Source organism: Dermatophagoides farinae, chromosome 5, assembly GCF_024713945.1.
Source record: "Dermatophagoides farinae isolate YC_2012a chromosome 5, ASM2471394v1, whole genome shotgun sequence".
In the NCBI taxonomy this organism is placed as follows: Eukaryota; Metazoa; Arthropoda; class Arachnida; order Sarcoptiformes; family Pyroglyphidae; genus Dermatophagoides; species Dermatophagoides farinae.
The window spans coordinates 209552-223424 of NC_134681.1; the positions used below are offsets into that span (position 1 = coordinate 209552).

General features: G+C 27.0%; 3 protein-coding genes across 4 annotated transcripts; 2 read left to right on the top strand and 1 right to left on the bottom strand.

Annotated features, from left to right (window-relative positions):
• The first annotated feature begins 56 nt into the window (after positions 1-56).
• On the top strand, positions 57-794 carry LOC124498837 (LYR motif-containing protein 2). Its single transcript, XM_047062661.2, has 2 exons — positions 57-162; positions 230-794. The coding sequence occupies exons 1-2, from the start codon at positions 121-123 to the stop codon at positions 458-460; spliced, it is 273 nt and encodes a 90-aa protein (XP_046918617.1). The 5' UTR covers positions 57-120; the 3' UTR covers positions 461-794.
• Positions 520-3665, bottom strand: S2P (membrane-bound transcription factor site-2 protease). Of its 2 annotated transcripts, XM_075731480.1 has the most exons (6): positions 3538-3624; positions 2094-2489; positions 1509-1972; positions 1082-1435; positions 807-886; positions 520-739 (listed from the first exon to the last, which is right to left on the bottom strand). In XM_075731480.1, the coding sequence occupies exons 2-6, from the start codon at positions 2428-2430 to the stop codon at positions 520-522; spliced, it is 1455 nt and encodes a 484-aa protein (XP_075587595.1). In that variant the 5' UTR covers positions 2431-2489; positions 3538-3624. The 2 variants fall into 2 exon arrangements, with proteins under 2 accessions (XP_075587595.1, XP_046918575.2); XM_047062619.2 differs by having other exon boundaries at positions 807-1435; positions 3538-3665.
• A 78-nt stretch (positions 3666-3743) lies between these two features.
• On the top strand, positions 3744-7569 carry LOC124498795 (transmembrane protein 104 homolog). Its single transcript, XM_047062612.2, is given in 8 exon segments — positions 3744-3965; positions 4342-4380; positions 4658-4853; positions 5558-6051; positions 6053-6171; positions 6254-6459; positions 6528-6828; positions 6907-7569. Coding segments are annotated over 7 exon segments (1899 nt in total). The 5' UTR covers positions 3744-3965; positions 4342-4350; the 3' UTR covers positions 7460-7569.
• Positions 7570-13873: the final 6304 nt, after the last annotated feature.

Sequence of the window (13873 nt, forward strand, 5' to 3'; positions counted from 1 at the left end):
TTCCACCCATTTGATTCACTCATTGTTGATTGGTATTTTTGGTTTTTTCTGTTGTTTTCGATAATATTGGACAAATCAAATGGTATTTTTATTTTTTTATTTATTCTCTCCGGGAAAAAAATGAATCGTCGTTTCCAAGATAATACATTATCATTATTTCATGTAAGTTGTCGATAATTTTTTTAAATAAATGTTAACAAAATATTTTTTTCTTTTATTATATGAGAAGTTTATAAGAAGACAACGAACATTATCATTATATAGGCAATTTTTTCGTCTCATTCGAAAAATTGACAATGATCAACAACGCCAAGAGATTCGTGTTTGGATACGTGAAGAATTTCGTAAAATGAAACATATCACAGATAAAGAATTGATCGATATGAATCTGACCAGAGGTAACGATGCATTAAGAGATTTGGAAAAATTTCTAAGGCACGCACATGTATTGAAAGATTAATGATTACGATGAATTTGTAAATAGAAACATCATAAATGATAAAAATAGATATATGATGATTATGAATGGTTGATGATTTTAAAAATGGCCAACATAATGTATAATAGAATGATTATAGCTGACCATAAATGTGCAATACGATGTAATAAACGAAATGATTTAATTTTACATTTCGATTCAATGTAATCAGTGGCCAATGTTAACATTTGATATCCATCCAATGGCGAAAATGGTAACAGATTGAATTGTATCATTGTCATTGAAATAATCCATAAATATCTATATTCGAAAAAAAAAATTTCGTTTAACAATAAAAAAAACTTGATGATGAAAATATGTATCTTACCGGAAAAACATTTCAACATTATTAAAAGCTTCAAGTGTAATGAATGAAAATAATGGTTTCATTTTGGTTACTTTAATAGCCTGAATTAATTCCATTGGTGGACCCCAGAATAAAATCTTATCCATTTTATGTTCATCCGTTTCGATTATAATTAATCTGATTGAATGAGATTCTAATGCAAGTGGAAATAGACAATCACTTTTACCATAATAAGTGTTTAAACAATCATTTTTATGGCGACAAAATTGTGTTGTTTTATCGATGATTTTTCGAACAGGAAGACATGATTTGTAATAATCCTGTAAATTGGATTCAAATTTTGCCAAATGATATAGATTACTTGATGATAATTCTTTGGTAACATTACAATATTCGTTGTTAAATGATTCAATTTTTATTCGTTTGAAAATGAAACATAAATTGCTTCGTTGATCAGATTTATTGCAGCATTTTTCCAGATTACATGATGACCATCGTTGAAATTGATCGATAAAATTATGTTCAATACAGAAACCAGTCTGATATTTGGATATTTTATTCAATGTCATGAACAGATCATTTTGGCTATTAATAGGCACGCTATTCACTTTGGTAATCACATCATATTCATTAAGACCGGATATTATTGACTAATGTTGATGAAGAGAAAAAATTATTTGGATTATTTTTTTCGAATATAAAATTCATAATATTTTTGTATACCTGATCGACCGAAGTTATCAACAATCCATCATTAATGGATGTATAGAATATGGCCATAGGATTGAATACGATACAAAATAACGATATTAAACAGATAATGAAATTACTCATCAATCCAGCACAGGCAATTTCCATTTTAGCAATTAGATCATGTTTTAAATATTGTTCAATGGGTATCGAAACAAATGTTAATGGAAGACAGAGATTAAATTGAAATCCAAATGTATCAATCTGTACTGAATGTCGATTAGCAGCCAATGCATGGCCAAATTCATGTAATAAAGAACATATACAAATTGCAATAAAAAAATAAAGACTATCAATCCAAGAAAGTGTTAAACCTGGAAACATAACAATTAATTGATTGTCATCATTTTTATTATTATCAATGCTATCGATGGAATTGGATTTGATGTAAAAATGATTGATAAATTGTTGAAATTCATTCGTATAAATCAATGATTCTATGATAAAATGTAAAAAAGGGAATGTGAATGAAAGAAAGAAAAAAAAAGAGAAAAAATTTTCATTTGAAATGTAAACTAAATATGCAAACACAGCACAAAAAAAAACTTATGCACTCACTTGAAATCTGGTAGAAAGCATAAGGAAATAGTACATAAAAGATTAGAATGCTCAATTTGAAATAATAACCATAAATTAATTGTAGATAATAACAATATGGTTTTTGATTTTGATTATTATAAACATTTCGTCTATACGGCATTTGATGACATTGAATGTTATTAATCCAACGGGTTATTGATTCATTTTGCAAATGAATGGATATTATACCTAATGATAAACCATATGTTGAAAATAATTTCCGTTGATATTCGGCCGTTAATGATGAACGGATTATATTATAAAATGACCAAAAAATTATTAATAACCAAATTAGTGTCCAGGATGATATCTCCATCCTGTATATTCTTTTGTTTGTCACAATTTTTTTTATCACAAAGCGATTTTTTCTTTCACCTATTTTGATTAGATTAAATTGTTAATTATTCCAGTTAATTATTAATTGCTTAACAGATAAAGTGTTTTTTAAAAAGAACGTGGAAATTGTCTTTCATTATTGAATGTTCTAATGTTGACACACTATCTTAGATTGTATCTTATCGAATATATATTAATATTAATATATAATAATCGAGTATTAATAAATTGGGGAAATAAAAAAAAAAAGATGTGATGTGATCAAAAAATGATGGAATTTATATGATACTGATGATGATGTTTAGAGAAAACATATGTGTAAATGTTAATGGATGGATATCATCATCATCATTTGCAGCTACAATCGCACAATGAACATTGGACTGAACTTTGATTTCAGTTTGGACGATCGTTATTATTATTTTTTTTACACATTCAAACAATAGTAGCAGAAAATAATTTTAAAAAACTCCTCCATAAAAAAAACACATAAAAGCACATATTTTACAAGCAAAACGTATACCATCATTATAATAATTTATGATCATGATCATCATCAAATATATATAAATTCGAATTTAATTTTCAATTGAAATTCAATACATCATGATCATATAAAAATGGCATAAATTTTTTTTGTGGCAATCCACTAGTTGAACAATTTGAATTTCAGTGTTTTTTTAATCAATCATTTGAATTTGATATATTTATTTTAAATATTTGCTTGTATACTTAACATCATCATCATCATCATCGTCATCGTCATTTATTTATTCATCATCATTGATCAATAATCGATTGTGATTTTTTGTTTCTCTCCCCTAATCTATATATATAAATGTGATTATCGGATGTGTGGTGGATTTATATATTTTGTTTGATTATCTCTATATATTCTTAATATTCATATAATTTGATAAAAGATTGTGTCACAATTTGTTAATGATAAAATACAACAACAATAACAACAACAAAACGACAAAGAAAACAAAAACTTTAATCAAACTTATTATTATATATAGTCTTCATTCATTCATGTATTATTGAATGATTAATTAATTAATAATTAATTTTTTTTTGTGCTCACCTCAAAAAAAGGTAAGAAATTGATGAATACAATCGATCCAGGAACAATGACCACAAAAAACAAACAGCTGTATTGTGACACGTTTTAATGATGAGATGATGAAGATGGCTAAAGTAGCACCATCTTGTGGATTCTATGTGATCAATAATAAAAAAAACAACAACGACAACACCAAGATAGATAATCCTATTTTAAATATTCGCTCATTTCGTGTATGGAGCGTTTGTTGATGATTTGCATACAAAACAAAACAAAAAAACCAAAGACAATGATCAAAATCAAAAATCGTTCGAATAATAGATAATTTCATCTTAAACATATCATTATTTTATCACCTGATGCTTTCATAATTCATAATTAGAATTTTTGTTTTTGTTCAACAATTTTTTCTTTTTTAATATTCCGGATATTTTCTTTTTCTTATTAAGGTTCGTTTACCTGGGTAAAGTTGCGTTTATATGAGGCAACTTTTTTCGTTGACGACAACATTCAATTCATATTGTCAGCAATGTCGTATTTTGTTGCCGTCAACAAAATCAATTGAAATTGATTGCCTTGTATAAAACAAAACTTGACTCGTGATAAAAAAAATTCTAATTTCATTAATTAAAATCAAAAATTCTAATTCAATTTATTAATGAAATAGAACTAATATATGGCTAATTTGTTCTAAATAATAAAGCTAGATTTTTCATGAAAATTTTTTATTTTTTGTTCCTTTTAAATCTGTGCTAATCCGTGTTTTGTTATTCCATTCTTCTATTCATCATCATTTATATTGTGAAAACAAACTTCTGACAAAAGATACTAAAAATGGCCAATGAAAATTTGTATTCACCATTGGTAAGTTCTAGTTTTTAATTCAATAAAAGCTCTATTACGACTTGTTTGCAACGTTTTTTATTCGTTATATTTTTTTTTTTGCTGACTGCAACATTGAATTTCTATTGCAATCGATATGGAATTTTTGTTGCTGTCAAAAAATAAAATCAACAAAAAAAAACGTTGCTCCATGCAAATGCCGTATTTTCGTGCCGATATCCCGTATAAATCGCAGGATATCTGCAATTACATAGAATCTATCTATCTATTTAATTTCATGTATTTTATTTTTTTTCAGGTCGGATCAATTTATTTATTTAATCTATTATTGGGTACCGGTGTATTGACAATGCCTGCCGTATTTGAAAATGCTGGCTATATATCCGGAATCATCTGTCTAACATTATTATGTTTGATCTCATATGTACAAACAACATTCCTAATTGAATCGATGGCCAATGCAAATTTTGTTAAAAGAATGCAACAATCAAATGGTAAGTTTTTTTTCAATTATTTGATTTTCATCATCACCTGGTAAGATGCCTTCGTTATGATAATCTGCACTTTTTTTCATAACCACACACACACACACAACAAAATGGCCAACGGATGACCCTTTTCTATCCGTTTTTATTGTTGTTGTTGTCGTTGTTTGTAGTGTTTTCCATTTTTATTTATTCATCATTATCATTCATTTTATCCATTTTATCACCAATAACCATGCATGAATGAATTCGAATACACTAATAATAATGATAATGATGATATCTGAATAAGTAACGTTCAAAAAAAAAACTTTAATCCACCCATACCTTAATTGACATGTTTTTATTTATTCTCGTGAGTTTATTTCTCTAATTCTGTCATCGATTTAACATTGGTTTTGGTTAACAACCCTCTTTTTTTATCGTGATACATCATTCTGCATGGTATCCTCTTCACCTTTCTTCTTATTTCAGATGAATATTGCATGGCACCTTTTTACATTCTTATCAAATACTTTTTACATCATTTATATAACACATTTCGGGTAATTTGAATATTTTATCTATTACTAAATTGCTTGATCAATATATCCTATATCCTATTTTATTATGAACCTAATCACTCACTCCCGTCCGAACACATGCACACACACACGCACAAAATTTGCATAAATTAATCTAATCATTTAAATTGTTTTTTCTTTGGAATCTAGAACATGAAACTACCGAAACTTCATCTTTATTGTCCTGTGATGATAATTATGACAAAAATATCGATAATAGCATGGATGTTTATTATGGAAAAACGAATGATAATGATGAATATGATAATCTTGGCTTTACTATTCGCCCAATTGTTCATACAAATTCATCGACTAATTTATTATCTTTTTCAAATTCAGAATCCGATGAAAGACAATTATGTCCAACCGTTTCATCCAATTCGATTAATACAACTATCATTGATGGTAATATTGATTGTGTTAATAGTATTGGCAGTGGTGTTGTAGCCATGTCCATCGATGGTTTTAGCAAGAAAAATAATTTACGTTGGAGTAATGTTTTCAGAAAAATGAGAGGAAATCACAATTCAAATAATGATAACCGTGAAATGATAACGAAGAATATTGAAAATTGTTTACGATCAATCGATCATATTGATCAACGATTTCAAATTAATGAAAAATTTGAATTGGGAAATATGACCAGAATTATTTTTGAACAGATATTTATCGAAATTCTTTTTCGTATCAATCATTGTATATTTATTTGGTGATTTATTGATCTACAATTCAATGATGTCTAAATCACTACGTGACATTAGCTGGTAAGTTGATTTTTTATTCATAATCATTTACTTGTAAATTTAAATATAATGATGATTATGATATTGATTAAACTTTTTTTAGCACATCTCAAGCTTATTGTAATGCTACGGATAAAAATGATCCAGAACATCTTGATGCTGTTTGTTGGGATTCGGTTGGAATTTCACGCCATAATGCTTATCGTATATTTTTGCTTGGATTCATTGCCATTTTAGGCCCATTAACTTATGCAAAATTACAGAAAACTAAAATCATTCAAATTGGAACCATTATACTTCGTTGGATGGGTAATTATTATTATTTGATTTATACATTTTATCTTTTATTAATTTCAATACTTTTTTTTTAAAAATAGCATTTTTAAGTATGATTGGTATTACAATCAAAATATTTGTAAAAAACGAAGCTAAAGGAAAACCAAGAGCAATGGATATTCTTAATGTTCCTAAATTATTTGGAATATGTGTCTATTCATTCATGTGTCATCATTCGGTACCATCAATTATTACGCCCATTCGAAATAAAAAAAGAGTTTTTACGGCCATCTCCATTGATTATATATTGGTGCTTTCATTCTATGTTATTATTGCATTGACTGCCATTTTTGCATTTGGCGATATCCAACAAGTTTATACCTTAAATTTTCAAGTAGACAAGTATGTACTAATTTTTGGATGATTACGTTTTAATTTTTATTTATTTGTTTTTTTTTTTGTTTTGATATATAATAATAGATGTTCCAATATGAATAATAATACAAATCCTGCCAGTATTAGTGGTTTTGATATTTTCTTACCAACATTTCCAATCTTTACGTTATTTTCAAGTTATACAATTCTGGCTTTAACATTGATAAACAATATGAAAGTTTTGGTCGGTTTCACTGATGATATGCGTTATGGACATATAATTAAGTATTCAATGCCATTGATTGCAATTATACCGCCATTAGTGATTGCCTTGTTTACCGAAGATATATCATCTATTGTTCAATATGTTGGTTCCTATTCCGGTACATTAATTCAATATGTGTTTCCTACATTATTAGCATATTATTCACGGCGATATGTGAAACAAGAATGTCTCATACCATATATAAAAAAACGTTCAAGATTGGAATGGCTAGATTTACGAATGATTAATATTGATCAAATTTATCGCCGAATCAATCCATTTGTATCGTTTTTTCAAAGTCAATTTTGGATTTATTTATCCATCATTTGGTTGATTATTTGCATCTTTCTTGTTACCCTGGACCATTTACGTGATGTTTTGCATCTTTATTAATTATTATTATTTTTATTATTATTATTATTTTTGACAATTATTGACATTTTTTTTCTTTTAAAATATAGAAATTTAAACTTAGAGTAAATAAAGATTTTTTTTGAAGAAAATTGTCGAGATTCTTAATTCTATCATTTATTGTATGCAAAAAACAAGATGGTAGCAGTATCGTACAAGAAAATCTTCCATCATATGTATCTCCATTATAAATTTTCTTAATTTAATTTTCCTTTTTTTACTGAAATTTTAAGCCACTTAATTTTGGATTTTGTTTAGTTTTTTTTGCCTCGTTTTCTGGTGTTCATTTTTCATTTTTTTTTTGTTGTATTAGATCTGGTTTGTTTTTTTTCTGGGTTTTTGAAAAAATTAAACGATTATTTTATTTTATTTTTTTTTTTTTTGGAGTTCCATCTGTGGACTAGCCATAATCAATTTTGAACGTTCAAAATATTGAACAATAATTTAATTTTCAAGTTTTTTTTTTTTAGTTTCTGCCCGAATTCCTTTTTGTTTTTTTTTTTGTTAGAAACCATGCCGAAAACTGAAAAAAGAATCAAGTTACCATTAAGCTAAAATGTTTCACATTTTTTTTTTCGTTTTCGTTTTTTTTTTGTTATTTATTTTCGTCTACAGTATTTCATGCATTATCATTATTGTTGTCGTTGTGAATGTCAACTTTTTTCTTTTTTTTTTTGCTGTTGTTGTTGTTGTATTTCTCCATGTTCCATTGGGATTGAAAATGAGAAAAAAAAACTTGGATAGATTTATATAACAACAACAACAACAACAACAAAGAAAAAAGGGCCGGTTACTACGTTTTCTATTCCTTTCTTTCCTTATGTTATTCTTGACACATTCTTAATTCTTGATTTCATTTATGGTATATATAAATTTTTTTTTCTTCTGTTTTCTCTTATACACCTTTAAACATGCATACATACATAAAACATGAAAATAAAATACTGCTGCTGCTGCTGATCATTATATTATATATGATGATCATCATTATTATTGTATTCATTCATCGAGATGAGAATGTTAACAACCATCATTATATTATTGTGTTGTTACAGAATATATATTTGTTTTGTTGTGTGTTAATTTAATTGTTTAGCCGTATAAATTTTTGTTTGTTTTTTTTGAATCAAAATTTTATTTGAATGAATGGATAAATGGGTGTTATGTTGATAAAAATTAAAATTATTCTACATACAATGAATGTATCTGAATGCAAACGTACCACAAACAAATATGAAACGCCCAAAATTGGTTAATAATAATTATATAATAATAGACGAGCTCGGTACAGGCGTTTGGCGCACAAAATTTAAGCGTCATAATAGAATAGAATAGATAGATTCTAAAGTGATCCATCCAGAACAAAGAAAGGAAATTGAAAAAAAAACGAGACACAAATGAAAAGAAAAGAAAGGAAAAGAATAGAAATAAGAAAAAAAAACTAATCGAACCTGAATTATTTGTTGTTCATATTATTACACAATAATAATGCCTACTAGGCTTTGAAAAAAAAATAAAAAATTTATTTCATGATGAAATAATAGAATAGATACCATTGGCACGTTAGAATGTCTTTTTTTTTCTATTTCGGTTTCTATTCACTGCCATACGAATGGTGATTCGTTTTTGTTATGGTTGTTTGAGTCGTTGGTTTGTTACGTAAGTAAATTTTTATCATCAAAATTTTTGTTGTTGTTGTTGTTGTTGTTGTCATCTTCTTATTGGAGTTGTTTCCGTTGAAATCAAATCATTAGCATCACCATATATAGACCAATTGTTTAACGATGGTTGTTGAACAAGATTTAAGTTGTTGTAGCTGTTTTTCATTCGACATTATTGAAAAGCAATATTATCATTATAAAACATTGTCGTCATAGTCATTATGATCATCACCGCCATCATCATTATCATTGGATTCCAAATTGTAAAAGAATGTTTTTGCAAAATTATTCTATAATAATGATATAATTTAATGTTCCGAAAATATTTAGATCAACAATAATGATTGCCGTTGTTGTTGTTGCTGTTGTTGTTTAGACAAATTCTATCCATTAAACATCATAAGGAATTTGTCTAATTCTTATATTCTATTATGTTTGTTCTGTTTATTGTTTTGGTTTTTTTTTCATTTGGGAAATTTTATTCAATAATTTTTTATGTATCGATTTCAATCATAATCATAGTTGAAATTAATCAATTAATAATGAATCAAACTATGATCAAATCTGGTAGCATCAAACCTAAATTGATCCAAAAACCTAAAGTCCTGTCTGTGTGTTGTATCACACAAATAATTCAATAAAATGGTCCAAACAAAAAAAAAACCAACTTACTCATGAAATATTCAAATGTTAAACTAGACATTTTTTCATCCATTCTTCTTTACTTCGTTTCATCCATTATTTGTTTCTTTTTTTTTTCATCATCACATTTCAAGAATCGATTTTGACATTTGTGGCCAATGTTCTTTAATGTATTTCAATAAAATAAAAGCTTAAAATCACTGTAATCTTTGTGGAAATATTCTCCTAGCTTTTATATTATTGATTATACAATAACAAATCGGTCAAATTCATTTACGAATGCATCAAAGGATATCTGGATGAACATATGACCATTCGTGATGATTTTCGATTTTATTTTATTTTTATTTTTTCCATAAATTAATCTAATATGTTATTGAGTATCATATTCATATTCTTTACATTTGAATTCTTGAGGCAAACGAACAATTCATGAGTAGAAAATTTTATTCTTAATTCAATTTCATTTCATTTTGTTTGTCTGTTCATATGTTAAGATTCATCCATCCAGGTCGAATAAAGAGAGTGGGGAAAAAAACAAACACATCACGTTTATGAATTCAATACACTTCGGGCTAATTGTGGCCAAACTGGCCTACAAAGAATGACTTTTCATTATTATTCAGATTTTTATTCTTATGATTTTTCGATTATTATCATTACTGTAATTGTTATTGCATCATTGGTAAATATTTTTTTTTTATTCTATCCTTAACATTTTATACAGCCCGAAGCAATAAAAAAAAATTCTGTTTGTATAAGCAAATCATCATCATTTTGCAATATTACAAAATGTGTATATAGCATAATAATAGAATACAGAATAAAAAGTCATAGATTAAGCCTTTGTACCTTTTTTATTTTTTTTTTTTGAAATGTATGAATTTTTATTCTTTTCATTTCAAGAATAATTGTTATTGTTATTGTTATTGTTATTATTAGAATCAGGAATATTGTTATGTGAATTTAGAATGAAAAATAAATTTCACAGTATAAGACAAGGTTATGGATCAGAATAATAATGTTTTTTTTTCGTTGTTGTTGTTGTTGTTGTTGTTGTTATTGTTGTTGTTGATATCATTATTATTTTTACTTGTATATTAATTATAATAATAATGGTAGAACGTAATTCACAATGATCATCATAACTTTACTTTATTATTATTTTTTATGATTGAATTCAAATGTTTTGTTTTTTCATTTGTCATTTCATACATCAACAACAACAACAACAACAAGAATGAATGAATGAACCGATTTGTGACCATCTGATCAATGATGATGAATAATAATATGGAAAAAAAACAGAAAAAAATTTCATAACTAAATGAAAGAGAAAAACTTTCTTTAAAAAAAATGTTGTCGTGAATCGTTTTTTTTTCAATATATTTAGGAACTTTGGTACAGTTTTGTTTTTTTTTTACTCGATGCCTTTCAGGATGGATGATTCTGTATAAACGAAAGTGTGTGTGTATGTGTGTGTGTGCGTGTGTAGGGCTGTAGGCAATGATGATGTATTGATTGACGATCTTGTACAAGAGCAAAAGAAAAAGTTTCTAGTTCCGGAATTACTTTTCATGAATTCTGGTATTCTGGTATGGTGTCATTCTCATCATCCAAAATTCCTTGGAGATAGATTTTTTTTTCGTCAATGTTCAATGTTCATACGTGTATAAAAGTGCAAATGTTTTTGTTCGATTCATATATTATTTGCCTTTTCGATCGTTATTTTGTTTGATTTAAATGAGAAAAAAAAACTTATCGATTGTTGTCGAATCGATTAGAATTCGATCCAAGTGTCGAATCGATTCCGTTTTTCATTGATTGATTGATTGATTGATTAGTTGTCATTATATATGAAAAATCTTTTTTTTTCAAAATAAATAAATAAAGTTGACTTTGTTATTTTTTTCTTCTTTTCAAAAAAAAAAAAAAATTCTTTGATTTATATTCAATATGGCCAATTGAAAATCATTACAGTTAACATTTTCCTATTCGAATGGATATTTTTGAATTCTAGATTCCATACTCGATTCTATCGACAGATCAGATCCAATTAGATCAAATGTTTCATCATTTTATTATTATTGTTATTCTGTTATTGTTATTGTTGTTATCCATTATCATTGTTATTTTTTTGTTGTTGTTGTTTTTGTCAGTTGTTTGTATTTTTCTGCCATTCCGTTTGACTGAATTCTCTCTCTTATCCATTTTTCTCCATAAACAATAATGACAAATATATATGAGCAAACAATTGAATACCATCATAGATAGAATGTGATTAGCCATTTAATAGAAACTAAAAAAAAAAAAAATACGGAATTAGAATTCATTTAATTCGGACCATATTTTATGGCCAAATTCACAATTCTACAATTCATTCTATTTCAGACGATTTGTGTTTTGTTTTTTATTCCATCCATCATTGCTATTTGTTATGATTATATTTAGGCGGTTGTAAAAATAAAATAAAAAAAAACTTTTGCATCGTCATCATCATCATCAAACTTACGAGAAAAAACTTTTTTTTTTATTTTATTTTTGATTTCGAAAATTTTCTCTTGAACTTCTTACTCTCTCTCTCTATCTATCTCTGAATATCTAAAACAAACATAGAATTCAAGGAAAAAAAAATTCATCCACAATTCAATATGATGATTGACGACAATCATGTGTAAGTGTTTATATTATAATGACTAACGAAATTTTTTTTTCCCACTTTTCAAGTGTTAACTTGTTATGAGAATGAATGGATGGAAAAAAAATTTTTTTCCCCTCTGTTATCTATTCAATTACACTAGCTAATTCACACCCACACACACGCAATTAATTGACTAAAAATTCTTTCACTTTTTATCAAGTTTTTTTTCTGCTGTAAGTTTTTTATTTTTTTTTAATAATTCTTCAGGTTTTTTTTTCTTATTTTCTCATTTAATTTATGCTGATTCAATGGTTTATAGTGTGAATGTATTTTATTCATACTTTTAAGATTCGAGTTGATTTAATTTTTTTTTCTATGCATTCTATTTTGGTTGTCTGATGATTATGATCATCATTAAAGTGGTTAATTCTGGTGTCGTGGCAAAAAAAGAGAGAGAGAGAGAGAGAAAAGAAAACGTATACATAATAAATCCACAACAAAATTAACAAACCAAATTATTATTAGAAAAAAAGAAATGAAATGTGTATGCCGAAAAAAAAATTCCGTTCATGTCTATTCTGCTTTTCTATGGTTCAAGAACAATTCTGGATGGTTGGGCGGATTTTTTCTCACATTTTTTTTACTTTCACTTTCCATTCATTCATTCATTCATTCATTTCTCATCAAATAAGTGTGCAAATAAATGGAAAGCCAATTACATAACAATTGTGTTTGTGTGTGTGTGTGTATATGGTGTGTTAAGAATGTGAAATACAAACAACAAGAAAAAAAAATTTTTTTTCTCTCTCTCTCTCTCTCTCTCTCTCTCTCTCTCTCTCTCTCTCTCTCTCTCTCTCTCTCTCTCTCTCTCTCTCTCTCTCTCTCTCTCTCTCTCTCTCTCTCTCTCTCTCTCTCTCTCTCTCTCTCTCTCTCTCTCTCTCTCTCTCTCTCTCTCTCTCTCTCTCTCTCTCTCTGTTATCGATCTTATCGAATTAATTTTCCATATTGTCTTTTATATTGGTTGAATTTACTATATGCACCATATTATTTGTTTGTTTTTTTCATATGTAATCATGATCCATATATATTTATATATACGATGATGATATAATTTATATGACAAACACACACACACAGATCATCAATGCTCATTGCCAATAAATATTATCATATCATATACAAAATAATAATATATATAGAAGATATAGGTATATAACAATAACAATATCGGAAAAAAACCAAAAACCAAAAAAAAAAAATCGCTCCATTCAAAATGCCCATATGTTTGTTAGTGTGTTGGTATTGTTGTTGTTTTTCAGTCTTTTTTTTTGTTGTTTTATTTTCTGGTTAGGTTGGGTTTTTTTTCCACTGTTGTTCACTTTCATTTTTTTTTTGCCAATGCCATGTAATTCATGCCATTCTCTTCATTTTTTTTCTTTTTTGTTTTGTTTT

Bases quoted from the DNA above. Each gene is read 5' to 3' on its own strand.
- S2P (XM_047062619.2), bottom strand. From the start codon at position 2,430: ATGGAGATATCATCCTGGACACTAATTTGGTTATTAATAATTTTTTGG. The intron at 1,436-1,508 runs GTATACAAAAAT...CATCAACATTAG, and splicing joins TGATAACTTCGGTCGATCAG to TCAATAATATCCGGTCTTAA. The intron at 740-806 runs GTAAGATACATA...TTTCGAATATAG, and splicing joins AATGTTGAAATGTTTTTCCG to ATATTTATGGATTATTTCAA.
- LOC124498837 (XM_047062661.2), top strand. From the start codon at position 121: ATGAATCGTCGTTTCCAAGATAATACATTATCATTATTTCAT. The intron at 163-229 runs GTAAGTTGTCGA...TTATATGAGAAG, and splicing joins ATACATTATCATTATTTCAT to TTTATAAGAAGACAACGAAC.